The sequence below is a fragment of the Artemia sp. Qi Xiang Cuo genome, chromosome 9 (assembly GCF_049724085.1).
Source record: "Artemia sp. Qi Xiang Cuo chromosome 9, ASM4972408v1, whole genome shotgun sequence".
NCBI lineage: Eukaryota > Metazoa > Arthropoda > Branchiopoda > Anostraca > Artemiidae > Artemia > Artemia sp. Qi Xiang Cuo.
Window position 1 is genome coordinate 56,269,852 of NC_142802.1, and position 26,112 is coordinate 56,295,963.

The window sequence follows — 26,112 nt, forward strand, 5'->3', positions numbered from 1 at the left end:
GGGTGCTATCGTTTACTGAAAAGCAAGGGATTAAAAACTCTGAAAAAAATATTATTCTACGGATTTATGAGTGCTATTGCTTGCGTCGTGTTTTCCTCGAACTTACGTGTCTTACTATATAGTATATATCCTCAAAATTCTAAAGGACTTGCTTAGATTTGTGTGTTTAATTGGATTTAAATGTTCTTTATTTATTTTTTATTCAATAAAGGAGGAAGCCATAGGCTTGTTTTTATGTCTTGAATAGATTCGAGACTTCTTCTTAATAACAAAAATAGGCGTAAGCCAGCGGTATGCCAAATTTTTGGGCTGCGCGCCACCATTTCCACTAAAAATCAGCTATTTGCTGCCTGAAAGATAATCGGCGTGGCGTCTGGGATGACGTTAATGTATGTTAGAAGCCTGAGAAACTGAGGATAGACAAGCACCAAATCAATTGGTACCAAAAAATATTCCAGTCGAACCTCTATATTACATACATTTTGTCAGTTTGTCGGACTTTGCGCCAGTTTACGCAAAATTCTGTAGTGCACCTCTTGCCTGTTCTCTTATCTTTCATTTTGTTTCTATCGCCACCGGTTCAGGGAAAGTGGAGAAAATGTCAATTCCATTTTCTGGCAGGTTTACTAGAGGACCTGGATTATTGGGATATATAAGCAAAGAAGTTGCTTCTGTCTCCTTGAAACCAGTGAAAAAGATTGTATTTCGGTTTGACCCTTTCAGAGAACCAGCTAGGCCCATCAGGTCAGGAAATATAGGCTAGGCCTTATACTTTTTCATAGCCTGAAACTTAGCCAGGAGGAAAGTGAATGAATTGCTTGATGTCTTTTATGTTAATTTCAAATATAATGACATATCGTTTTGAATCCTCAAAGGGCCCTATAATGTAGGCTAACTTAGCATAGGCCTATTGTAGTTTCTAGAATAGGCTATAGCCTAATGTAAGGTAAAAAATGATTAGAAACAAATTTGACTGCAATTTCATGGTAAAATTGTACTTTAGCTAGCCTACTTTTAGCTATCTTGGAAAGGGGTTAGGTTTGGAAAATGAAACTTTCAGGGATGGGTCTACATGCTAAAGGAGGCGATATCCTGGGAAGGTATTTTGAAGGCCTTACCTCCACTCCTTCTCCCTCTTGAGGATCCTGACCTTTGATGACCTTTATAAATGTGGGTAAAATTCCACTTTCAGGGACATCCACCACATGGCTAATACAGGAGTAAAGTTCATTTGTGATGCAAATGGATGTTATATTTAGGTTGAGGATACAATTCTATGTAGCTATATTTGCACATTAGGGGGGTAGGTCAATATATACGAAATCATATTATTGAGTTAGGACTAAAGTGAATACACCATTTGATGCCTTTTTTTATGCTGATTACAAATATAATAAGCATTTCTCTCAGACATGAATTTCAGCCCCCCCCCCCCCCTCTATAGGCTATACCTACCCTAACCCGGAATTGACATAAATAGGGGGGGGGGCTGAAATTCATTTCCAATAGAAATGCTTATTATATTTGTAATCAGCATAAAAAAAGGCATCAAATGGTGTATTCACTTTAGTCCTAACTCAATAATATTATTTTGTATATATTGACTGGGGGTATGGGTATATATTCTGTGAATATATAAGCTAGGTTCTAAGAAATTCATGAATTTCTTAGAAAAACTGGAAAAACAAGGAAAGAAGTGAAGATAAAGACTCCCCCTGAAAAATGTGTTAACTAGGATTATTCTGTGCATTATGGAGTAAGAATTGTTTTCTTAAATATGTTTCCTTATGTCCAGCTAGGCTCCTAGGCTTAAATACTGGTTGGTTGGCTAATTCAAAGATTTCTATATATATATATATACACTGTCAAATTAGCCATCTGGTGGTATCCCTGTTGTGGGAAGGTATTTTGAAGTACCTACCTCCATTCCTTCTCCCTCTAGAGGGTCCTGAATTATCCTTACATGACCTATGCACTTAAGTTCCACAGCTGCACACAAGCTCAAGTTGCTAAAGCATACCAAGCCCTACAGCTCATAAAACAAATGTTTACCACCAGGAAGCTATGTTTGGTCAAGAAGCTGTACAAAGCTATTGTATGTCCGCACCTGTAATTTGGAATGACCCTAGCATCTCTTCATTATAAAATGGATGTTAAAGCATTTGAGAATGTCCAAAGGCAAGCAACAAAGCTCATGCCAGCTTTGCAAGACAAGCCATGTGAGGAACACATTGTATCCCTCAAACTCCCCACCCTAGTCTGTTGAAGAAAGAGATGAGATACAATTGCTACTCACATACTGCTAGAAAATCACCTTTCAAGTCAAGTTTTCTCCTTATTCCTTGCAAGTAAGACAAGAGGTCACACAAAGAAGCTGCAAGTCCCCTGTTGCCATTGACATGAGCACTGGCAATTCTTCTCTGTATATGCTGTCCCTTACTAGAACAGCCTCTCTGAAGTCATAATCCAGTCCCAAACCATAGCTGTATTCAAGAAAGGAGTTGACCAGGACTGGGCCAATGCAGAGTGTAGGCTAGCCTAGGATGCCAAACCTTAGTCATGTCACACCACCAGCAAGATGTTCCACACGAAGCTCATCACCACCTAATCTCCGTGGACAGGCAATTTAAGGTAATTTAGTTCTGAAAATGCAATTCCCATTATTTGAGTAGAATTTTAAACCATATCAATGTTTTTTGTTCAAAATTTAGGAAATGTATTTGCATATCTTTAAAACCTTATAAATTGGGATTGTGCAAAGTTATGAAGCTGAACACAATTTTGTTGTACTTCATTTAAGCAGAAGATCTATTTTGCAGGGTTTCACTTTTATAACACACAGATTTTTAAAGGTCATTGAAAGGTCATGACCCTCTAGAGGAAGAAGGAGTGGAAGTAGGTATTTGAAAATACCTTCCCAGGACATACTTTAGCCTGTAGACCCATCCATGAAAGTTTCATTTTCTAACTTAATCTCTTTACAAGATAGCCAAAAGTAGCTAAAGTAGAATTTTACCAATCCAACCAGAGACACTGGCAAGGCTATACCAAGGGATGGGGGGCCAACCCCCTCCCCCCCCCCCCCAAAAAAAAATGTTTATCTGACTTGTAAAAATATAAAAAAATGGATGTAAACAAATTTTTATGTTTTTTTTGTGTACCCCCCTCCCCAGAAAAAAAAACTTGAGTAAAACACCCCCCTCTTCCAAAAAAATCCTATGTACAACCTTAGACACTGGTGGAGGAGGCAATTGCATTGCATGAAAAAAAAGAAGAAAAAAATAAAACAAATTTACTTTTCAACCTTGGCCACAGTGTATTCAACCCTTTTCCCTCAGATTTATGTTTTATAGTAAGTGTAAATAGTTGCAAATTATTTATAATGTGCAAGTAATTAGAAAAATGACCAATGCAATATGACAAATGATAAATTGTATAGTTAATGTTAAATTTGTGGGCATTGTGAATTATCTGGGGAATTAAGTGGGCAATTCAAGAAGATTATCATTCATATTTTTTTTCATGCCACATGCTTCATTTTTTTTTCATGTCAACTTAAATTTATATAGCTTACAATTATTTTGCTTGAAATATTTTGTATTCAGAATTTATCCTTTTTCAATATGGTTTCAACTACTGTTAATTACCATAAAATAAAAACTCAGTCAGTAAAATTGGTAAAATAAGGTATTCCCTAGGAAATATAAGGTAAAATAGATGTTTTTGAGTTGTCCTGTAGCTAGAAGACCAGTTGAGCATTCTTTTTGTCTCTCTGTTTTCCAGCTTTCAACAATTTTTTCTTATAAACATTTTGACTTTCCTAGGCTTAAAAAGGTAATATCCTTCCTCTATTTTGGAAATCAATAGGTGGAAATTTTCTTTACATAAATGAATACAAGGTTTGTTAAAATACTATTTGGTTTTAGGCACATAAATTTGATTAATACTCATTTCATTTATTTATAATAAGTAGGCTTTTATTTGCATAGGGTTGAAGGCAGAGGCTAATTTAGGCCTGATCCCCTGACACTTTAAACTTCTTTGAATTCCTGGACACTCCCTAATCAAATTATCTAGCATTTTTTTTTCTTTACAATTATCATCTCCCTTCCTAGGAAAAAAAAAATCATTATTGACTTCTAATTTAGCTCTTTGTTATAACATACCCTGTGTAAACACACTCATTCATCAGCAGTAAAAAAAGCCAATGCCAAAAAAGCTGTGTGTGTTCTAGACTTTAGACTGGGTAACAATGCTACAGATTTAAATACCTAATGGTATTGCTTTCTGAATTTTTTTAGTGGAAAGCTTATATAAACTGTTCAGTAAAAGAGAATAAACAAATGTAAATTAAGGCAATATGCTGGAAGAGAAGGGCTAGTTGAATACCAATTTATAACTCAATCATAAACACTTCACAACAAAATTAATAAGTACAATGAACAATTATATTTCTTTTTTCACCCTGCTGTCTCTCCTGTAGAAATAACCTATCTTTTGGGTAGTTCTGCATGATGATAACTGCAAGGTGCCATGAAATAAGTCAGTAAAATATCAGTTAAATACTGGTAAAGTACATAAATAGGTAAAACACCAATTTTACAGGGATTCATAGAATTACAGTAAAATATACAAAATGCCCAGTTTTACCATTTACAACACTAGATTCAGCCACCATGCCCAATCACAATACATGTATCATGTAAAAATTGAAATACCTCTTCCCATTGTAGCCTATATAAAACCTTATCTGCTCTGCACCTCTTCTACAGGAGCTATAAACTTTTACTTTTCTCCTATATTTATAATGCCAAACAGTCAAAAATTTATTATTCTCTGGCTTTTTTTTCACCTCTTTGCTTTTAGGGGTTATAAGCTTTTCTGTTAACTTCAAGTAATGTGGTTTTGTGGGAATCTGTAAAATCTGATTTAGTTATATATATAATTAATTCAGTTGTTCTGTTGAAACAATGTTTCTTATAACTTACATCAGTTAACAACTGTGCCTGTGTTTTATTTTTCTTAGAAAAATACCATTTTTTAGAAAAGCACTTGATAAAAAACAAAGTCTATTTAGACAAAAAAAAACAGTAATCACACATAACCTGTATAAAATTCAAAGGAAACTGTAGAACTATTAAAAAAAGGCAATAGAGCACAGCAAAAAAAAACCTGAAAACAACTGTGAACTCATAAAATTGCAAGATGGTGCAAGCAACGCCACCAAAAATGGTTGCTGATTGACCAACAAAAATCACACCATACACATCTTGTCAAATTGCTGTCATTTTATGAAAGTGACCATAAAAATAATAAAATTGTTTGTAATGATTAGGTAATGTTCTATTCGTTGTAGATAAATTTAAAATTATTAAATTAACTGATTTTACTGGTTATTATTTAAAATGGCCAAGCATTATGAAAACTGCACTGAATAACTAAACTGACTGTGAAAAGTATGGAATTAAATAATTTTCATTTTAATGAAGAAATTACTGCCTGTTTGCATTTTTATGTGGGTAGATTTGTTATAGTACCTATTCATTGTAATACAAATGGCATTCACAGCAACCATAATTTGACATTTTCTAATAACAATCATAGATTTGTATTGTCTATTTGATTCTTAGTCAAAACTTTGTAGTATTTTAAGATCCCAATATAATTGTATAAATGTTTGGAAAACATTTAATTAAAGTACTTTAATCAGGAATGTCTTGTTCAGTGCTTCAGTAGAAATCAAATTCATAACAAATGAAAAATTTGTTTTTGAATCACAATTCATTTTCTACAAAGCTAAGTAAAATCCACAATAAATATATTTTTATTATTTGATTAAGGATTTGTGTGTTTAAAAATTTTATGCTTAAAATAAAAAAAAAACTTTTTGATTGTGGTATATGTTAGAAAATCTCTGTCCTACCAACCATACTGAATGGAAAAAACCACTAAATTTAGTTTTATCTATGCCCAAGGCTGTATCCAGAGGGTGAGTTAGGGGCTTTGACTCCCCCCTGAAATGTTTGTTCAACTTGTAAAAACAAAAAAAAAATGAATATAAACAAATTTTTGATTCATTTTTTAAAGTTTTTTTTGTAACCCTGTCCCTCCCCAAGAAAATACTTTTGTACCACCCCCCCCCCCCAAAAAAAAAATACCTGGATAAAGCCCTATCTATGCCACTGTTTTTTATTATTATTATAATTTTAATATTAACTGTCATTTTTATTTTGGTAGCCCTTTCGTTTTAGAGGAATAAATGATAGCTAATGCTCCAACATAGGCATAGAACATAAAAGATAAGAGCAAACCAACTGACAGCATAGCACATAAATAGAAATTGTACTTAAAAAAACAACAACTAATAATAGCAAGTTTTATCTATATTGCTCTCAAAGTCTCAACCATGCACAGTACACCAGGAAAGGGTACCAAGGAAGGTTCACTATCTTTCTATTATATTTTTTTGTTTAAGGAGGGCAAAGATTTGTCAGTATTGGCTCCTCCAAACTTCTGAGCAATTCTTGAATGTCATGCCCACAGAGAGCTGACGCAGTTATTTAGAAAATCTGAAGAACCACAAACAAATATATCTTTTATTGATTTATTAAGAATATTCCATAGAGGGGCAACATTCACAATGTTGGTAAAGGAAAATGATTTGAAAAGAGGTTCAAGAAGCTATTGGTTGATAGTGCAGTTTTGCAGTAACTATGGATGCTTATGCAATAGGAATTCTACAAAAAAAATGTGGCTAATCTAGTTTTGACTGGTATGAGAAATACTTGAATCAATTGGAAGGTTCAAATATGTGGAAACTTACTGACTTCACCTGGGAGGACCCTTGGATCACAGATAAGATGGACTGTTTTCATGCCAGTTGAAAACAAGGAGCTAACAATCCTCAGTATTCAATTCAAGGCAAAGCATAGGCATTCATTTTGGAGGCTTTTGAAAACATCAAAGAGTCATTCAATGGCTATAATGAGGTTAAGGATATCATTGGCATGTGAAATGAAGCATTAATGCCATTTGAAATGCAGGACAACAAGTCTACCACATGTCTAATGCCTGATTTACACCTAATACAATGAATCAGTAACATAAAGGTATTAACTTGTGTAGGTAAACACAATATAAAGAACCAGATGCACAGGAGACTTTCTAGGGAATGTTGGAGTGTCCTTAGCTGTCCTATGTGAATCTTCTTCCAACTATCATTCAGAAAAGAAGGAACAACTCTCAGATTTGGCAGTATTGCATGTCTTTGCTTTGGAATTTTATTTTAAAATAATGATGGGCTGCTAAGTATCTTACTTTGTGGAGGAAGACTATAAGTAATAATGTTGATGAGTTCCAGCACTTGGTATCCTTGGAAATAAAACTTTTCAGAGGGTGAATCAAGTTAAGAGTATAAGTTCACTTATAGGCCTACTGCTTGTATATTTTAGGCAAGCATGTTCTGAGGTCCTTGGGGACTATTTAAGGATATATCCTAGGGTTCTATGTTAGCCTAATCCTTCTTGGCACTATCAAGATCAGTTCCAATTTTACTATATATAAGACATATAGTTTGTAACAGATCAGCTTTACCTTAGTTTTGTCTTGATGGAAGTGTTTCTGAACATCTCTTAATGTTGAAATTCAGGCTAACAAGTTTATTATACAATTGCCACATTCATTTTTTTTTCTTTTTTAGTCTTTTTGTGCTATTTATTCTGCATTATCTTATCCTTGGACATTAAGAGCACCTTTGCCACCTGGGGCATCAAGGAGAATACCATTCATCCCTAAGGTTTGTTGCTCCTTAGATACTCTCCCATTTTGGTTGAGCAGATATACACAGGTCTGATAGATCCTCTGGTAGGTCAGGTGTGGTGTATTCCCAGGTCTTCCACAAATACATCTTCCTGGTGTTTGCCAATGTAAAGCAGCTTTTAGGAGTCTATGGTTATCCATATGGAGGACCTATCCCAAACATCTCTGCCATTGAGTAACAATGATGTCAGTAACTAGAGGCTGTTGAACTGGATGAACTCAGTTTTGCAGATAAACTTACTTGTTGTCTTCTGTGACCTGTAGATTTTCAGTTTCCTGCAGAGGCACAAGTTTTCAAAAGCCAAGAATCTTCTCTCTTGTTCTTGTTCAACATCCTGGTCACCATGTTTAATGGACTGATGAGAGTTGTTAGTTATCATGCATTTGATTTTCTCTACATCACCCATTGACCAGGATGGTTGGCCTTTACCATAACCTCATCTAGGGGTTTCTTGAAGCCATTATTTGCTTAACTCCAGCTCTACTATGTCGTTTGCAAAATCTATTTTGTTGACCTAGACTTTGGGGCTTAATCATGTGTCTTCTATCCATGTGCTCACATTCCTGTTTTACTCAGGACCAGGAAAAAACTGGCTGGATGTCTTGCCTCAAGCTTGCCACTCTCTTGCTTGGTGATAATAACCGGCAGTGTTTTCTCAGATTCCATCATGGATGACAATTGATTATACAACTTTATTGGGACATGTATAGTTTGTAACTAATCAAATAAAGAAAGAAAAACGAGCAAAAATGGGGTTTTTATAGGCCAAATGAAAAATACTGAAAAAACACAACAAAGCGAATATTTCGAGAGGACAAACGCCTCTCTTCTTCAGCGCAAAGCGAAATAATATATCCAAGGAAAGTGCCGAGGGAAAAAAACAACAAAAACAAACGCGGAAAGTCAATGTAAAACGAACCAAAAAACCAAAAACTTAAAAGATGAATAAAATTCAATAAAAGCCAAAAATTAAAAGAGTTAAAACCAAATACTTAACAACCATAAAAGCGAGTTATTTGCCAATATCTGCGATTTGCACAAAATCCAAAAAATTATGAACTGCCATTGACAAATACTAGCAAGTTGTTCACTAGTATCCGTTGATGGCAGTTCATAATTTTTTGGATTTTGTGCAAATCGCGGATATTGGCAAATAACTCGCTTTTATGGTTGTTAAGTATATGGTTTTAACTCTTTTAATTTTTGGCTTTTATTGAATTTTATTCATCTTTTAAGTTTTTGGTTTTTTGGTTCGTTTTACATTGACTTTCCGCGTTTGTTTTTGTTGTTTTTTTCTTCGGCACTTTCCTTGGATACATTATTTCGCTTCGCGCTGAAGAAGAAAGGCGTTCGTCCTCTCGAAATATTCGCTTTGTTGTGTTTTTTCAGTATTTTCATTTGGCCTATAAAAACCCCATTTTTGCTCGTTTTTCTTTCTTTATGTGATGTCAGGCCATGTGGTTTAAGAAATTATCTTCTTAACTAATCAACTTTGCACTCTCATACAAATAGCTAGTTGTGTTTTGATGAAAGTGTTTCTGAATATATGCCAATGTTGAAATTTAGGCTAACACGTTTATTATACAGTTTCCGTATTTATGTCATTTTTCATAAATTTTTTCTGCATGAATTAAGAAAACCAACCTGATTATCATGACAACAATTTGTAACAAGTCAGATTTCCTTTTTTGGAAATGATTAGTTTTGTGCTGATGAAAGTCTTTCTGGATCTTTGCAAAAGTTGAAATTCAGGCTAACACAATGATCACTCTTTTTACGAAATTGCCATATCTTGCACATAATTAATCTGATTTAATTTTTTCAGGGATTGTATATACTATTTTTCACTAGATAAAGTAAGAAAAACAAACCAAAAATGCATCATTAAGACAGATATAGTTTGTAACAAATCACCACCACAAATTGATGTCCAGTTAGGTAAGATCTTTTCTATTTATTTCAAGTATTGGTAACTTCTTTGCTTCATTGAATTTTGTATATATCATTCTCTCTGGTGTAGTGACAGGAATACAATGCTTCTTCTTTCTTTCCAGGATGAAGCAGAAAGCTTTAATTGTAAAGAGTACTTATGACATGAAAAAAGAGTTGTTTTGTTTTTCTCCTTAGTATGGAACAATCCCTACTCACAATACTCATTTTTTTTCTCATTTCTAGGTTTATAAATAAAAAAAATAACGAATTTTCACCTTTTAGAACTCAAAACAAACAGAGGCTTTCTATATATTATTGAAAAAAAACTACGTTTTCTAAAGAGTTTAAGAGGCTGAGTCACAAGTTCGACCCTTAAAACATAGAGGGATTAGGAGGTACAGTTGGGGGGCTGCAGCCCCCCAAAACCCCGCTTTTTCAGCCTCTTTTGTTAAGGTTTTTTAAGTCCTGTAGCCTGCAATCAGTTCGTCGTACCATGTTCATCACATTATAGTTTGTTATCGGTTAGGGAAAAATCTCCTGTAAAAAATCCAGCAAACAGGATCAGTACTGTTTCTAATCAAAGAGATGCAATAGGATGTTCTTATGGTAAAGAATTCAAGTAGACTTCGTTCGTGTTGCAAAGCATTTCTTTGCAAGGGGAAAAGCGGGGGTTGAGGGGGGCGGAAGACCCCAAAAATAAAAACCTTAACAAAAGAGGCTGCAAAAGCGGGGGGTTTAGGGGACGGAAGCCCCCCAATTGTACCTCCTAATCCCTGTACGTTTTAAGGTTCGAACTTTTGACTCAGCCTCTTTAACTCTTTAGAAAACGTAGTTTTTTTCAAATAATTTCTGCACGTTTTTGTACAGTTTATTACTTATTATTGCTTAACTAACTGTTAGCTGATTGTGTCAGGAGTTAAAGTTGGGGGGCTGCCGCCCTCCAAACCCCCCGCTTTTGAAGATTCTTGTCTTAAGGCTTTTAGTTCCTGAATACTCAAATCAAATGCACAGAAAGATTTTCTTTTTTCAACTTTTCTTCAAGCATGCGGGTATACGGCATGTTATCAAAGCAGTGGAGACTTACCTGTAAGCTGAAGGCCGACTGTGATATTCTTCTGGAGACGCCTGTTGAGCCGAAGGATTTAATAGATAGGATTTGAAAAAGAAACTGAGTTTCTTTTTTAAACTTTAAATTTAAGAGATACTGCTTTAAATTCAATATATAAAAAATTAACTCTGACAAGGAATCGAACCCGGATCTTCCTCATGTCAGACAGGAATAGTGACCACTGTACTATCAGAGACTTATAAACAAAATATAACAAAACTTATAACAAAAATAAGTGGCTATATTCGGTTTTTGGAAAACAGGAAAGGAGTGATCGGATTGAGCTGAAATTTTGAGGATAAGCTCCCAGGCCCTAGAAAAGCTTATCCTCTAAATTTCAGCCCGATCGGACAACTTTAAATGGGGGCTGTGGTGGGAAAAATTAACATGGGCTCTTATAGGAAAACGAGGTTTTTCGTAAACGTAAATTCGGAGGATAATTTTTTCGGTGTGAAAATATCAAAAGGCCCTAACAAGTCGAATTCCGGTTCGAATGGGTCCTCATTCACCCGGATCCGTTGCCAACTGTGGCCTGTAGGCGTGGCTGACAAAAAAAAAAAATGATGAACATTAAGTGGCTATATTTGGTTTTTAGAAAACAGGGAAGGAGTGATCAGATTGAGCTGAAATTTTGAGGATAATCTTCCATGTCCTAGAAAACTTCAACTTCTGAATTTTAGCCCGATTGGAAAACTTTAAAGGAGGGCTTTCACGGGAGGGTCGACACTTCCGGCCCACTTTCCCCCATGAAGATAAAGTCGGCGGGGAGTGAAATTTTGCATGTGTCTGAGTTTGAGTTTAGGCTAGAAAATTCGATCGCCACCGTCTCTCTGCAACCGCTAAGACTGGAACTCACTTAACATTGTGCTGGGTCGATTCTTTAAAGAGGCACAAGCGTGCCCCTTTGATATAGGAAGTTGTTGCGACCCCCTTGACCCCTTCCTTTTTATGCTGAATTTCAGTTCGTGTGTACCCAAAAAAAATTTTATTTGATAGTTGCCTTTCAAAACATTTCAATTGAAGAATGTATTGTTTGAAAAAGCAAATACAACTCATTCTTGAAGTACTGTTCTGCAAAATAAAAGTTGAATTTTAGCATAAAAATCAAGAAGGCTGAAAGGTGGTAGTCTCTATTTTTGTATATGAGATAGATTCTGTTTATTTCAAGTTAACATTGTTCTTTCATACAGAGAAAAAATATTCTGAAGATAATTTATGTTTTGTCTAATATTCTATTGATGGTTATCCTAAATGTGCAGATAACTGGTGCCCTTGATGTTGAGGTCCATTTTTATTTAGAGTAATGATAAAACATGAATTCGCGAAGAAAGGAAGAAAACGAGGACAATTAACAGCCATTGAAAAAATTGAAAAATTATGCAAATATTTCAGTCAAGAACTCCGCTTGACCGTCCTCAATGCGGAATAAAACTGATAAAAATATAAAAAAACAAACCTTATAATAAAAACACAAAACTAAATTTGGACGACCCTTTCTCAGTAATGGTGAAAAGGTAACTGAATAAAAAACACAAGTCTGAATGACATTTCACAATTTCATTTTATGTAAAGCACTCTTAAAGGCTAATTGCTTTCCAGTTAGATTATTATCAGAGATTCTATTTGATTGCAGAATATAATTTTGTGGATGTATGTAAAAACGATCAGAATTAATAATTTCGTCATAAATGGGACTTAGAAAAGTTTCTCCAGTTTCTCTATTGAGAGCTACCTTTTGATGAATATACTTTTTAATTTCAACTGCCTCCCTGAAAACTTGCGTGAGACCTTTAACAGGGGCAACAATGGAGGTTTCGTAAAACAAAATGCAATGGCCTGGACTTTCAACCACATGTTGAGCCAAGGCGGAATCAAAACCTCAGGCCTTTGGCGTAGCCTCATGGCCTTGTCGATGGAGGACCTATGTTCACATAACCTCTCCCCCAATCGCTGTTGGGTTCTACCAACATAAAAACAGCCACAAGAACAAGGAATTCTATACCACTGCCCAGAATGGGGCTGATTTTATCTTTGCTGCTGTTGAAAAAGCTCTGTATAGTATTTGAATTTTTAAAGGTGACATTAAGATTATGTTTTTTAAGGATTCTTTTCAGTTTGTCACTCAATTTTGGAATGTAGGGTATAACAGTGAAAAGTTTCTTATCATCCACCAATGGGACGATATCTGTTGGGGTCTGTGGATTTGATGCATTCTTTTCTGTCTTTTTTCGTCTTTTGTCTATATTATTTGAAAAAAACTACGTTTTCTAAAGAGTTAAAGAGGCTGAGTCACAAGTTCGAACCTTAAAACGTACAGGGATTAGAAGGTACAGTTGGGGGCTGCCGCCCCAAACCCTCGCTTTCGCAGCCTTTAAATAAACAAAAAATTTAAACTGAAAGTAAGGAGTGACATTAAAACTTAAAACGAACAAATATTAGTCCGTATATGAAAGGGGCTGTGCCTTCCTCAACGCCACGCTCTTTACTCTAATGTTTTTATTGTTTAAAAAAAATAGTTGTGTCTAATTTAAACTGTAGAGTAAAGAGCGAGGCGTTGAAGAGGGGACAATCCATTTCATGTACGGAAAAATTTCTGTTCGTGTTAAGTTTTAATGTCGCTCCTTACTTTCAGTTTAAATTTTTTTTTTTATTTAAAGGCTGCGAAAGCGGGGGGTTTGGGGGCGGCAGTCTCTCATCTGTACCTCCTAATCCCTGTATGTTTTAACGTTCGAAATCGTGGCTCAGCCTCTTTAACTCTTTAGAAAACGTAGTTTTTTTTCAAATGATTTCTGCACGTTTTTGTACAGTTTATTACTTATTATTGCTTGACTAACTGTTAGATGATTGTGTATTATTCTTTTCTTTCTCGACAGGGTGTTTTAAGGGTCAACCTTGTAACTCAGCCTCTTTAACTCTTTAGAAAACGTAATTTTTTTCAAATAATTTAAAAAAGAAATTGAGTTTCTTTTTTAAACTTTAAATTCAGTATATACAAAATTTCCTCTGACGGGGAATCGCACCCGGGTCTTCCGCCTGACAGTCAGGAGTATCGACCGCTGTACTAAAGACACACAATTGTAATTGTATTTTAGTAAGTGGAATCTATATTTGAGGCAAGCAAATCCCCACAAAAATTGATGTCTGGTTTTTAGAAAACAGGGAAGAAGTAATCAGATTGAGCTGAAATTTCGAGGATAAGCTCCCAGGCCCCAGGAAAGCTTATCCTGTAAATTTCAGTCCGATCAGACAACGTTAAAGGGGGCTGTGGTGGGAAAATTTAACAAGGGATCTTATAGGAAAACGAGGTTTTTCGTAAATTTAAATTTGGGGGATAATTTTTTCGGTCTGAAAATATCAAAAGGCCCTAACAGGTCGAATTCTGCTTCGAATGAGTCCTCATTCATCCGGATCAGTTGCCAACTGTGGCCTGTAGGCGTGGCTAACAAGAAAAAAAAATGTTTGAACTTTAAGTGGCTATATTTGGTTTTTGGAAACAGGGAAGGAGTGATCAGATTGAGCTGAAATTTTGTAGAAAAGCTCTCATGCCCCTGAAAAACTGGTTCTTCCGATTTCAGTTTAATCGAGCAACGTTACAGTGAGACGGCGATTGGAAAATTTAACATGAGTTATTTGGGTGAAACAAGGTTTTCTGCTCATGTACAGTTGAGGGATCATTTTTTCTACATGAAACTCACAAAAGAACTTAATTAGTCGAACACCGCTCTCACGTATTATTCAGTCGCCTGACTCAGTTTCCAACTTTGGCCTTTAAGCATGGATAACAAAAAAAAAAATTTGAACTTTAAGTGGCTATATTTGGTTTTTGGAAAACAGAGAAGGAGTGAAATTTCGAGGATATGCTCCTGGGCCCTAGGAAAGCTTAACCTCTAAATTTCAACCCAATCGGACAACGTTAAAGGGGGGCTTTGGTGGCAGGGTCGAAACTTCCGGCCCACTTTTACCCATGAAGATAAAGTCGGAGGGGGGGGTGAAATTTTGCACGTTTCTTAGTTTGAGCTTGGGCTACAAAATGCGATTACCGCTGTCTCTCTGCGACCGCTAGGACCGGAAATCGCTTAACATTGTGGTGGGTCGCCTCTTTATAGAGGCACAAGTGTGCCTCCTTGATACTGGTCATGGGTGTTTTTATGGGGTAGCCATTGCAAAATAAAATGTGTTTAATATAGTTCAATTCTGAGACTATGTGAAGCTCCGAGCATATTCTTTATACTCAGTCAACCAAAGAAATAGCAACTCCTCTTTTTATGCAGGGAGAGTGGTTGGAGGAAAAATGCAAATACCTATCGTTATGCGTAGGCTTTCTATAAATAGAAAATTCAAGCCCAAGAGACTTATTAAAAATTAAGAGACCTAGCTAAGTAAGTTTGTGGTTATGTTCTAGTTCTAAAGTGAACTGAAAGTTAGAGTCCAAAATGTTTAGATGAGTTAAGAAGGAGTTAAGGGACTCCCATCCATGCTCCCACACAGAAATAACATCATCCACAAACCGACCCTAGAACCAGTGTTTCATAGGAAAATTTTTCAGAACAGACGTTTCAATGAATTCCATATAAAAAGTTGCCAAAAAATGACGAAAGACTTGTACCCATGGGTAGACCCTGATTTGGGTGAAAAATTGATTATTATCAAGGAGGCACACTTGTGCCTCTTTAAAGAGGCATCCCACCACAATGTTAAGTGATTTCCGATCTTAGCGATCACATAAAGCTGGCAGTGATCGGATTTTGTGGGCCAAGGTCAAACTAAGAAACATGCAAAATTTCACCCCCTCCGACTTTATCTTCATGGGGGAAAGTGTGCCGGAAGTTTCGACCCTCCCACCACAGCCCCCCTTTAACGTTGTCCGATCGGGCTGAAATTTAGAGGATAAGCTTTCCTAGGTCACTTATCCTCAAAATTTCAGCTCAATCTGATCACTCCTTCCCTGTATTCCAAAAACTAAATATAGCCACTTAATGTTCATCAATTTTTTTTTTTATCTGATACGCCTACGTGCCACAGTTGGCAACGGATCCGGGTGAATGAGGATTCATTCGAACCGGAATTCTACCTGTTAGGGCCTTTTTGATATTTTCAGACCGAAAAAATTATCCCCCGAATTTACATTTACGAAAAACCTCGTTTTCCTATAAGAGCCCATGTTAATTTTTCCCTCCACAACCCCGCTTTAACGTTGTCCGATCGGGCTGAAATATTAAAGGATAAGCTTTCCTAGGGCCTGGGAGCTTATCCTCAAAATTCCAGCTCAATCCAATCACTCCTTCCCTGTTTTCCAAAAACCAAATATAGTGTTTTCCAAAAGTCGAAAATAGATTGCAGAGACTAAAAATAATTTATCAAGAGTCTCTGATGATACAGTGGTCACTATTCGTGTCTGTCATGCGGAAGACCTAGGTTTGATTCCCAGTCAGAGTAAGTTTTTTCAGTAATGAATTTAAAATAATATCTCTTAAATTCAAAGTTGAAAACAGAAACTCTGTTTCTTTTTTAACTCCAATCTATTAAATCTTTCGGCTAAACAGCCGTCTCCAGAAGAATATCACAGTCAGCCTTCAGCTTACAGGTAAGTCTCCACTGCTTTGATAACATGCTGTATACCTGCATGCTCGAAGAAAAGTTGAAAAAGAAAATTTTACTGTGAATTTTATTTGAGTATTCCTTAATAAAAAGAATAAAAAAAATAATCTTCAAAAGGGGGGTCTTTGGGGGGCCGCAGCCCTCCTACTTTAACTCATGACACGATCAGCTAACAGTTAGTCAAGCAATAATAAGTAATAAACTGTACAAAAACGTGCAGAAATTATTTGAAAAAAAACTACGTTTTCTAAAGAGTTAAAAAGGCTGAGTCACAAGTTCGAACTTTAAAACGTACAGGGATTAGGAGGCACAGTTGGGGGACTGCTGCCCCCCAAAGCCCCCCCTTTTGCAGCCTCTTTTGTTGAGATTTTTATTTTGGGGGTCTGCCACATCCTCTAGCCCCGCTTTTTCCCTTGCAAAGAAATGTTTTGCAACACGAACGAAGTCTGCTTGAATTTTTTACCGTAAGAACATCCTATTGCATCTCTTTGATTAGAAACAGTATTGAGCCTGTTTGCTGGATTTTGTACAGGAGAATTTTCCCTAACCGATAACAAGCTATAATGTGATGAACTTGGTACGACCAACTGATTGCAGGCTACAGGACTTAAAAAACCTTAACAAAAGAGGCTGCAAAAGCGGGGTTTTGGGGGGCTGCAGCCCCCCAACTGTACCTCCTAATCCCTCTACGTTTTAAGGTTCGAACTTGTGACTCAGGCTCTTAAACTCTTTAGAAAACGTAGTTTTTTTCAAATAATATCGGAAATATGAGGAGGAACCATTGCAAAGACGGACGAGACGCATAATGGTTTTTATATCCAATGTTTTGTAGTCCATTTGATCAATATTATCTTTTAATTTCCTTTGAAGAGCTAATTCACATTTTTTAATATCGCAAGACGTATACATAGAAATGGCATCGAAACTGGCCAAAATTGTGTCTTTTTTATTTCAAGTTCTTTTAATTTTTCAACAAGGTGAACTGAATTTTTTATGTATGAAGTTTGCGTTGGCATAAGGGGACGAAAAAGTGTGGACAACCATTTTCCCAGTCTGGCCGGAGAGCTATAAGAAGCCACAATTGGGTGTAGAAGAACTCCATTTTTGTGGGTTTTTGAGACCATTTTCCCAATCTGGCAGTCGGAGAGCTATAAGAAGCCACAACTGGGTGTAGAGGAACTCCATCTTTGTGGGTTTTTAGGACCATTTTCCCAATCTGGCAGTCGGAGAGTTATAAGAAGCCACAATTGGGTGTAGAGGGGGTTTTTGGGAGTCTGTAAAATTTAGGAGCAGAACAACCTTTAGGATAAAATAATTTATACACTTGTGGAGTAATAAGTCTTTCAGTTTGCAAAATTCCTAGCTCCTTTTGTACTACACAGGTGAACTTATCGGTGGGGTCTGAATCTATGGGTTTGTTAGTATGGGTGTTGGATAAAATATCTGTAACTTTTTTATTATAGGAACTTTTATCAAGGATATCAATTTTATTTCCTCTATCAGCCCTGGTGATAATGATGTGTGGGTCTTTTCTTAAATTTTTGAGAATTTGAGTTTCCTGATTTTTTTACCTTGAGGAGTATGGAGTGAAATCGAGAATATTCTTAACCACCTCTCCTTGAAGTAAATCTGGTTATGCCACAGCATCACGTGAACCAATTTTACCCGCCCCAGAATTGGAAACTCTTTCTGAGAAATTCATTTGCGTTTGAGGTAGGCAAAATTTAGGTCCCTTACACAAAACATGGGTTTCTTCCGGAGTAAGAACTTTAGAAGATAGGTTCTCAATGGCTGGACCAGGACAACATCTAGGATGAAAACATCCGGAGTTCTGAAATTTTTCGTATTCTAATTTTTCAAACTTTCATGATAAACGAGCCTTTGCTGTACAAAAGTCGTGGCGGAAAGTATTCTGAGCTATTCTAGAAATCTGCTGAAAATCTGTCGGTGAAAGGTTTTGCTGTAGAAAATGTCGAGTTTTTGAAATTGTATTACTGAGATAAAATGTCGATATTGTTGGTCTTCTAAAATGTGAATTAAGGACTGGAAACCAACCCTATTACTAAATTGCCTTTTGGAGTGTGTACCTAGGTTTAGGCAGAAACGAAGAGAATTCGGAAGAATTCTCTTTGCTCTACAATGCTGTAAAAATTCTTGTTGATTAATAAGGTTGGCGTGTTTTTAGACAAATAAAAATAATTAAGAACAGACTTGGTCAAATGCTCCCTGTAAGCTAGTCGTAAATAATTTCTGAGACCATACTGTCTCAGAATTTTTTTTTATTTCTAGATTTTTTTTTTTTTAGAAATTTATATTTTTATCTGTTTTATTCTGCACTGAGGACGGCCAAGTGGAGGTCTTGACCGAAATATTTGCATAATTTTTCAATTTTTTCACTGGCTGTTAGTTGTTTTCGTCTTCTTCATATTTTTACCATTTTATGTTTTATCATGATTAGCCAGTGTGGTCTCAGAAATTATTTATTTAGAGTAATATTTTGAACTTTTTTAGGAGTAAGGTATCCAACATGTAAGAGTTGGCTAAAGCGCCATCAATGCTCTGTTCTGAATGTTAAATTTTCGAATATGTCTTGGTGTGTCAGGTCTGAAACACCAAAGACACCAAACATAAAATTCTCCAGTTGGAATTTTCAAAATTTTTGAGTATTTAGACCAATATTGTTTTAATACCCCCACCTTCATCATATGTAAATAAGCATATGAATATAATCTTTTATTTTATGTTTGAAATGTTTGCACCCATTTGCAGGAACAGTTTCCTCCGTTCATAGTGATCTGAAGGACCTTTTATGGAATTTTGAAAAAATCATGGCCTAAAAATTAGTTTTTGAGGCTTCTGACCGTGACAAATTCATATATAAACCCACTCCCTATTACAAAGCTTTACTGATCAGCTGTGGTCAGTAAAATTGGATGGATAGTCCCTATTAATCACTATTCACGAATCTCCCCCTATTTACTGAGCAACTATGCAATACCGTACATTAATGAATGAAGCTTTGCATGAGCAAGTCAGTCAAATGAACCTTAGAAGTAATTTTCTATGTTAACTTTTAATTTTGATTAGACTTTATATCTTATCTTTAGAGATGAATGTGCTGCTGTACAGCAGTATGATATTGAAACATGGATCAGTAGGATATTAATACAGAGACAGGGAAAAGGTTCATCATTTTTTAAACCAGTCGTCCATCACCCGGTTTTGCTTGAAAGCACATTGTTCCTATTCAGGCCAAAGTTGCCATTTTGCAACACAACATGATAGACACTACTGTACTGCAATATCTGTCTTTTTTTTAACTGATGGAGGCTGCTGTAGCTTTAAATTCTAAGTTGATTGTGGTATCTTCAAATATTCTATTAACTCTGGAAGCTTATATAACAATTCTTACTTTGTGTTGGGTCTACTTAAATACTATATCTACATGTGAAACATAAACAAACTTAGATGCAATGAGGAGTGTGCATAGATTTAGACTACTGAATCCAGATGCATATCTTGCTTATCGTAGTTGTTTACTTCAGCTTTCAATTAATTCTTCTTCTTTTTTCACCATATTTCCTTCTAGTGTGAGACTGCTCACAATAGGTCATACCCACCTATGCGTTAAAATATGACTGAATTTGAAATTGGAATGATTTAAATCTAGATCTTTTTGATGTAAAATTAAGCTAAAACTCATATCAAGAGCTAGATTGAGCCAAAGTACATCTTCTGTTTATTAAAAGTATTGAAAGAGCAGCCAGCTGAAGAGACTTGTTGTCAATCATTAGCTTGATAGAAAGAAAATTAAACAGCAAACTGAAGTTGTCCTATGGTGAAAATTTTCTATCTGAACTAGTTAGAAATATTCAATTAGATTGTTTGTTCTTAACATAGTCTATTTTGAATAGTAGAATCTGATCATTAGCATCTGTTGAATTTCAATTTGAGTATGCCTTCATGCTAAAATGAATTTCTCTTACAGAAAACGGAAAATCAATCTTATTTGAGGCTGAAAATTTAGCAGTAGAAGATATCCTGAAGAATTTTAATCTTATTGTAAAACCCCTTGTACCCAAGGAAGAAGAATCAGTGATAGCAACCAAAGGATCCAAAGCAGCTGGACAGAAGAAGAAGAGAAAGTGATTTATAAGGTGACAATGGCTAGTGGTGATGGTGTAAAATTTCTTGGTAAAAAGCCAAATGTAGTTGAGGCAATTTACAATCAAGTACCAGCATTTACAGACGTTTTTGATGAAGAAACTTTTTATATATTTGCTATGGTTTTTGTTATGGGTACCTTCCTCCTAGCATTTACGCTCTCAAAGTTTGTAACTTTAAAACCAGTTGATTAATGTTTCTCTAATATCCTTTTCATTGAAATCACCTTTTTACCCCTTTTAACTTTGGTCATTTATCATCAATTGTGTGATGTTCAATCTGTCTTTAAACCAATAAATTTTTGCCATTTTGTGAATAATTGCTATTCTTATGTTGTACTTTCAGAAATTCACATACTCTTTAAAGGTATGACATTTATAACGTGATTTTTTCGCTATTAGTTAAAAGAAGAACACATAGGCGTGGTCTCGGCTTTGAGCTTTACAAATAAAGTTTGTAGGTTTAAACATGAATTGTTGGAGGTTGCTAATTGTCTTACTTCTTGTTGCATTTTTTTTTCTTGAGTCACTTTAAAAAAGAAGAAAGCTTTATTCTTCTATCCTAAAAGATTTATCAAAGGCTTAAAAGATTAAGGTTAAAATAAAACCTATGAAAAGAAACGCTTTTATCTCCAAAATAATATTAAAATAAAAAAGAGTTCTACTGTGAAAGATAAAAAATCTTTTACACTAAATGGGGCAGATTAATAAAACTAAAAAGCGGCAGTCATTACATATTTCAAAATTATTCAAGGAACGACTTTGGATACCAAGACTACCCTATGATATTTTAAAGAAATTTTCAAATTTTTCAATCACTAGAAACAATTAATCACTTTTCACTTTTTTAGTGCATTGGATATGAAAACGTTTCATAAGTTTTTTTTTGTTTTTTCAAAGTGTCTCTTTTTTTCAAAGTGTTTTTTTACCAGTCTCAGAATATGCTTTGAGATTAGTTCGAAGTCAAATAATTTCTTTAAAGCATAATAAAAAGCAACTGTGTAATAATAATAAATAATAAAAGATAATAAATAATATAAAAAAAGATAATAAAAAAGATAAAAAATAATAAAAGCAAATATTTCAATTCCAAGGAACCTGTATTTTGGGCATGGATAATAAGTTGCGTATGAATAAGTAATTCAATTGCTGGGTCAGTGAAAATATGTGATTATCAAACAGTTCGTGGTAACAAACTAGAATTAAGCTGTAACTCTTGTTAATAGTAACCGAAAATCTAAAAAAGGAGTTTAAAAATAATATGCCCATCAAAACAGTTGGCTTTTTATGGTAAATCATAATATTTAAAATTAGCTACTTAAAACTACTCACTAAAAGTTCGGAGCCAGGGAAAATTTGCGTAATTGTCGAAAAATGCGGGAAACGCCCATCAAACAGGACTTGATGAAATGTCACCGTAAAATTCAGTGTATCAGAAAATCATGTTCCAATAGTTTCAAACCCCTATCTGAACAAGCACACAAAAAAAGAAAAGCTGCCAGATGGATAGTAACGGATGCGTTTTTATTATGTTCATTTTTTATTTATTTTTAGGATCATCTGAGCTGAAGTAGCTCAGATCTGAGCTGAAGTAGCTCAGATCTGAGCTGAGCTTTTTAAGTAGCGAAAGGGATTCTATCACAGCAAGTTAGTATTTTTTGTCAGTTTATGATGCGAAACAACAATTTTAGCTAAAAGAGGTCAAAATACTATTGCGAGGGAGTTCTGAGATACTCAATCAAGTTAGAAATTATCTAAAAACCATTTATAGAGCCCTTCAGTCCCAGAAGCCGTAACTTCGCGTGGTGGGGAACTGGTTCTTTAAAGACATTCGTGGTATTCATAGTCCATACAAAATAAATGGTTAAATGTAGAAAAATATTTTTAAGTTTTATTTAATTGAGTTGATTCATTTTAGGTCTATAAAATTATGTACAGTGTTGTATAATCGCATCGACTTTTATGAAGGAGCTCTAGTGGATATTTCTATTATGGAGGAGCGCTTGTGGATATCTCTATTATGGAGGAGCGCTAGTGGATATTTTCATGGGTGTGAGGGTGCCTGAAACCTTATCAGAGCATTCATATGCCCAAATGTTTACTACTACTACTACTAACAACTCACCGCAGCACCAAGCCGCCTGAGGCCAACACAGCTACGCACGCTCCTCCTCCACCCCAATCTATTCAAAGCCTCCCTTTTTAGCTTCCGTTTAGCTTCCGATGAACCTTCAAATAAATATGGAAGCAGGAGGGATGAAGGGGTGGAATTTAATCTGATCTCCCTTCATAATGAAGAATATTTTTAGCTAAGATGGTATTACGGGGTGTCATCCTGTCGCGGACACATTTTAAGTGTATTATAATCATAGTATGACCTGAACAAAAGGGGGAAGGGGGCATGACCATCGCCTGGAAATTTACCAGTATGGCAACTACTACTAGAAGCTTTGTTTTAACCGACTTTTAAAAGAGAATATTTCTTATTTTCTCAGTGTATATTAATGTTTGCTTGAAAAATTGGCTCTGAAAACCGTCGAAGTAACAATCCTAAAATTCATTTCCGATGTTTCGGATTCCCCCCCCTCCCCACCTATCCTGAGCAATATTTGAATGAGATGCACTTTTGAAAATGATTATCATTTCTATGCACTGTTAAATGAGTTAGGGCCCGAACGATATGGGGGTCAGTTTCATTTTCGGATATCGGAAAAAAATATTGGGTATCGGCCGATTTTTTATCATTATTTTTTATGCGCAACTTATCCAGAAGATGGCACCAGATTTCCTCAGGTAATTTTTTGTTTGTCCAGTCCTTGGGGGCAGAGCCACCAGCTATGTCTTATCATGGTGGAGAGAACAATAGAGGTGAGTCAGAATATATTTTTTGTCAATATATACCTGGTGCAACAATGTTCGAAATGTATGGTGAGTTCAAGAACTTACAACCAGATAAGTTATTCTTTCTTGTCTCCTGGATCCCAGATACAAGCACCAACCCGTCAGTCAAGAGGCACACAGTAATCCTAAAAGGTGACTGCAAGAAGAAATACAGAGTCAGACATTAGAAGAAATAAAGTTAGCCACTTAAGAACAGAATTGGAGGAAAACTCAAAACGAAGGAGAGAAGGCAGAGCAAGTTCGATTGACTGTCTGTTTGATAACACCTTAACGTTTTTGTGCATCGCAACACATTCTAAAGTTCCTATTCAAGTTATTTTTGCAATAATAGTGCAGCCAGCCCGCTAATAAGATTTTGCTTCAGAGGAAGGGGGTTTACATTTTATTTTTATACCTACCCCTCTATCCCGCTCTCTCAACCCCCCCCCCCCGGAATTCAATTCACAAGTTGTTAATATACAACAATTAAAGCAAAATGACAATAAAATATTGAAAAATGGGCAAACTTTCTTAATTAGCCAATGAAAAAAAAAATAAGAAATTATGTACCAATAACACTAAAATTCCGAATCTATTTCGAATCTATTTAACACCTTAACACTGAAAACCAATTTAATTACAAATATTTTATTTTGTACTTAATATTGGAAATAAACATTAAAATTATAGTAAATTTTTGAACTGATTAGCTTCAGCAATTAATGTCATTATACATCAAATATTCAGTTTAATTTACTAGTTCTTTCTAAAGTTGTTCAAGACGAATATAGTTTCACTACAAACAAGAGTTTGGATACTGCCCCCTTCCTTAACTGAAAATAAAAACCAAAAGCCTACTGTGTCTTTGGCGCTTCACTAAAAACGAATTATATTACAAATATTTTCTTTTCCAGTTCTTACAGCATTAAAAATAAAAATAAAATTAGAGTGAAATAAATTCTTGAACTAATAGATCTTTCAACAACTAATATCATTAATATATCGAATATTCAATTTGATGTATGATGTTGTTTATACTTTCCAAGACTGTTCAAGACGCATATAGTTTTCAGTAAAGCGCCAATGACGAAGTAGGTTTTAGACTTTTACAGTGAGAGAAGGGGGCGACACCCAAAATCTTGTTTGTAGTGAATTTTTGTTCGTTTCAAGCTTGATTTGCATATTCAATTTAAGTTTCACTAGTTTTAAGATTTATTTATTAATTTACTTTTATTTGAAAAACTTATTTTTCGGAAAGTTTTTTTTTAATTAATTTTGGTTCGTTTTTGATTGCAAAATGTTTCGAGTTTTTAAAAATTCGTTATTTCAAAATCAAACTTTCTAAAAAAAACATCAAATCTTCATCAAAGTATCAAAACTGGTATCAAAGTGAAAAAAGTTTGCTCCCTTTGAAATGAACCCCTTTGAAGTTTATACGACGACCCCTTATATATGAGAGTATGGGGGAGGCTAGCTGTCCGAACACTTTTGACTCTTAAAAAGTGAATTACAACTTTCAATTTCCAATCAAATGAGCCCTCTATGAAGTTTATACGAGCATCCCTTCCATAACAACCATATATGCCCCCAAGGCATAACTTACAACGCCTATCCCTGGGCCCTGGGGGGCTGTGTCGACACCGGAGTTTTGTTATGAACTTTGAACTTATTTTATCAAAATTTCTATCACAAAATTTTTATCTGATGCATTTAGGGCGTGGGGGGGGGGGGGGAGGGGGCTACTTGTCCTCCAATCTCTTTTGACTCTTAAGTGAACGAGAACTTTCAATTTCCAATCAAATGAACCCTCTCTGAAGTTTATACAAGCGTCCCTTCGATAAAAACGATATATACCCCCAGAGAATTACTTACAGCGCCTGCCTCCGGACCATGGGGGGTTGCGTCGACACTGGAGTTTTTCTTTTCTGACCTTTGAATTATTTTTTGATTGGCTTGGGGAAAGACGGGTGGTTGGGGGGGGGGGCTAGTTTCCCTCGGATATCTTTTGACTCTTAAAAAGTGAACTAGAATTTTCAATTTCCAATCAAGTGAGCCCGCTCTGAAGTTTATACGAGTATCCCTTTCATAAGAACCATATACACCCCCAGGCCAACACTTACAACGCCTACCCTCCGGGCCCTGGGAGGTTGTGTTGACACAAGTTTTTGTTATCTAATTTTTGAACAATTTTTAGAAAACTGGCTATCTCAAAATTTGTAGCGGATGGGTTTGCGGAAAAAGGGCATGGGGGGATAACTGCCCTTAAATCTCTTGACTCTTAAAAAGTGAACTAGAACTTTCAATTTCCAATCAAATGAGATATCTATGAAGTTTATACGAGTAACCCTTTCATAAGAACCATACATGCCCTTAGGGCATAACTTAGAACGCCTTCTCCCGGGCCCTGGGGATTTGTACTGACACCGGAGTTTTTCTTATCCAACCTTTGAACTATTTTATTTTTAACAAAATGTCTATCTCAAAATTTTCATCAGATGGGCTCGGAAAAATAAGGCGTGGGGGGGAGAGTTGCCCTTGGATCTCTTTTGACTATTAAAAAGTGAAATCGAACTTCCAATTTCCAGTCAAATGAGCCCTCTAAAGTTTATACG

The 26,112-nt window shown here is 35.5% G+C and overlaps 2 protein-coding genes across 2 annotated transcripts; both read left to right on the forward strand.

Moving 5' to 3' along the window:
• Positions 1-570: 570 nt before the first annotated feature.
• On the forward strand, positions 571-20,606 carry mRpL53 (mitochondrial ribosomal protein L53). Its single transcript, XM_089094747.1, has 3 exons — positions 571-744; positions 9,645-9,757; positions 20,446-20,606. The coding sequence occupies exons 1-3, from the start codon at positions 599-601 to the stop codon at positions 20,604-20,606; spliced, it is 420 nt and encodes a 139-aa protein (XP_088950873.1). The 5' UTR covers positions 571-598.
• A 14-nt stretch (positions 20,607-20,620) lies between these two features.
• Positions 20,621-20,940, forward strand: LOC148948845 (uncharacterized). Its single transcript, XM_089094748.1, has one exon. It carries the CDS (start codon positions 20,621-20,623, stop codon positions 20,813-20,815), a length of 195 nt encoding a protein of 64 aa, XP_088950874.1. The 3' UTR covers positions 20,816-20,940.
• The last annotated feature ends 5,172 nt before the right edge of the window (positions 20,941-26,112 follow it).

Excerpts from the sequence above, each read along its gene's own strand:
- LOC148948845 (XM_089094748.1), top strand. The coding sequence starts at position 20,621 with ATGGCTAGTGGTGATGGTGTAAAATTTCTTGGTAAAAAGCCAAATGTA.
- mRpL53 (XM_089094747.1), top strand. The coding sequence starts at position 599 with ATGTCAATTCCATTTTCTGGCAGGTTTACTAGAGGACCTGGATTATTG. Across the intron at positions 745-9,644 it reads GAACCAGCTAGGCCCATCAG|GGATTGTATATACTATTTTT; the intron begins GTCAGGAAATAT and ends TAATTTTTTCAG. Across the intron at positions 9,758-20,445 it reads ACAAATTGATGTCCAGTTAG|AAAACGGAAAATCAATCTTA; the intron begins GTAAGATCTTTT and ends TTTCTCTTACAG.